Source organism: Octopus sinensis, unplaced genomic scaffold (assembly GCF_006345805.1).
Source record: "Octopus sinensis unplaced genomic scaffold, ASM634580v1 Contig10151, whole genome shotgun sequence".
Classification (NCBI taxonomy): Eukaryota; Metazoa; Mollusca; class Cephalopoda; order Octopoda; family Octopodidae; genus Octopus; species Octopus sinensis.
Window position 1 is genome coordinate 35001 of NW_021832011.1, and position 2500 is coordinate 37500.

Below are 2500 nucleotides of genomic sequence, written 5' to 3' on the forward strand. Positions count from 1 at the left end.
GGACCGGTATGAATTGATGAGGTCAAGGGCCGTTTGACCTTGCGGGTCAGTTTCTGTGACATCAATGCCTGCGGAGAAAAGGGTAAAGAAAGAATGTAGAATACACACAAACTCATCTCTCTTATAAACAAATACATACACACACATATACATAGACTAGCAGTATCGCCCGACGTTGCTCAGGTTTGTAAGGGAAATAACTATAAAGCATTTTTAGAGAGTTATAGCCAAAAAATAGCAAAAAAATGGAAAAAATATGATGGTAAATTTTTTTTTGAGAGTTAAAAAAGGTCGAGTTGCGTCCCCTAGACAGTCTGTGGTTTGTGTTTCTGATTCTCGACCCCATGTCGAATTTATCGATTTTTTTCAGAACTGGGAGAACTTTTCAAAATTTTCGCTGCGTTAGTTTTGAATTATGACATTGGGCTATGTGTGTGTCAAGTTTCATCAGAATCGGTTGAAAGCCGTGGTCAGGGTGAGGGTACAAGCAAACAGACACACAGAAACACGCACAGACAAACTGCCGTTTATATAGAGAGAGATATATATATACATTTCTGTTGCTCCTTCGCTGTTCTCAAAAATAGCGTTCGTAATACTTTTATCTCGTTCGGCTTAACAGCCCTTCTTGTCTTGTTATTCTCCGTGTCCTGTCTTTTACTGCTTATATTTTGTACTGTCGTTACTGTCCTGTTTTTGTTACCATTTTTACCCCTCCGCAAAAAAATCTCAAATCTTATTTGATTTGCTTTTCGCGGGAAGGAAAGTTTCGGATCACTTCATTTCCCAGACCTGTTTTGTCAGATTTTTCTAGTTAACTAAATAATTTGAAACTTCGTATACTGGTAGAGTGTCTCAAAAGAAAACACTAGTTTCAAGTTGTTTCATCATCATCATCATCATCATCGTTTAGCGTCCGTTTTCCATGCTAGCATGGGTTGGACGGGTCAACTGGGGTCTGTGAAGCTGGAAGGCTTCGTCAGGCCCAGTCAGATCTGGCAGTGTTTCTACGGCTGGATGCCCTTCCTAACGCCAACCACTCCGCGAGTGTAGTGGGTGTTTTTTACGTGCCACCTGCACAGGTGCCAGACAGAGCTGGCGAACGGCCACGAACGGATGGTGCTTTTACGTGTCACCGGCACGGGGCCAGGCGATGCTGGCAATGGACACGAACGGATGGTGCTTTTACGTGCCACCGACACGGGGCCAGACAGAGCTGGCAACCGGCCACGAACGGGGCAACCGGCCATTTGAGAAAAATGTATTTTATAACTTTAAACGTAGATTAAATCTGCGAATTTTAACCAATCGTATTGTTTGTTTTCATTTGAAATAATTAACTGCATTATCTTAGTGTGACGTAGAAAGCTATTTTGTGACGTAGACAGCTGTGCGTAGGTCTGTGTTTTGTGTGCGTGTGTGTGTGTTTGATGGGGCGTGGGAGACAGAAAGTATGTTGTGTAAGTGAGTACTTCTGTTAGTGTGTGTGAAGAGACAGAGTAATGTGTGAAAGAGAGAGATAACTGAAATTTTTTACTCGGTGTATGTGTATATGTATGTATGCATGTATGTGGGTGTGTGTGTATGTATCTATGCATGTGTGTGCGTGTATGTATGTATGTGTGTGTATGTATGTGTGTGTGTATGTATGTATGGCCGATTCAGTGTTTACATTATTTCGAGTTAAAACGAAAGATTACCAAAAAAAGTTTTGTCTATATCTTCGATCCCTGTCATTATTCCATTGAGTCAACCTCAATATTTTCTACATAGCAAAGGTAATCTTTCGTTTTAACTCGAAATAATGTAAACACTGAATCAGCCATACATACATACACACACACACACACACACATACACACACACATACATACACACATGTGTTATTTGTCCTGTACTCTATTTTTTCGTTGTTTAAGAAAAATGTCCAGTTCATTGGTTTTGTGTTTATGTTTTCGTTTCTCATTGTGTTCGACATTTCTTTGGTGTCCTGTACCCATATATGCATGTATATATACATGTAGGGGTAGGTACGTATATATATGTGTGTATATATGCATATGTTTTATTAATTTATTATATATATATATATGTGTGTGTGTGTGTGGGGTGTATATATACATACATATATACATACATATATATATATATATATATATATACACACGTATATATTCTTTTGTTTGATTCGGTCATTTGGTTGTGGCCATGCTGGAGTACTGCTTTTAGCCAAACAAATCAATTCCAGGACTTATTCTTTGTAAGCCCCATATTCATTTTATCAGTGCCTTTTGCGAAACCACAAGGTTACAGGGACGTAAACACACTAACATCGGTTGCCAAGCGATGGTGGCAGGGGACGAACACAGACACATAAATATATACATAAAGCACCATCCGATCGTGGCCCCCGTGCCGGTGGCACGTAAAAAGCACCATCCGTCCGTGGCCGATTGCCAGCTCCGTCTGGCACCTGTGCGAGTGGCACGTAAAAAGCATC

The 2500-nt window shown here is 40.4% G+C and overlaps 1 protein-coding gene across 1 annotated transcript in view; it reads right to left on the reverse strand.

Moving 5' to 3' along the window:
- Positions 1–2500, reverse strand: part of LOC115228292 (mastermind-like domain-containing protein 1) — a 52259-nt gene that overhangs the window by 12551 nt on the left and 37208 nt on the right. Inside the window, exon 6 of the mRNA XM_036498901.1 lies at positions 1–68. This exon is cut by the window's left edge and continues 34 nt beyond it. Within this exon, the coding sequence (XP_036354794.1) occupies positions 1–68 (68 nt within the window). The remainder of the gene's footprint in view (positions 69–2500) is intronic.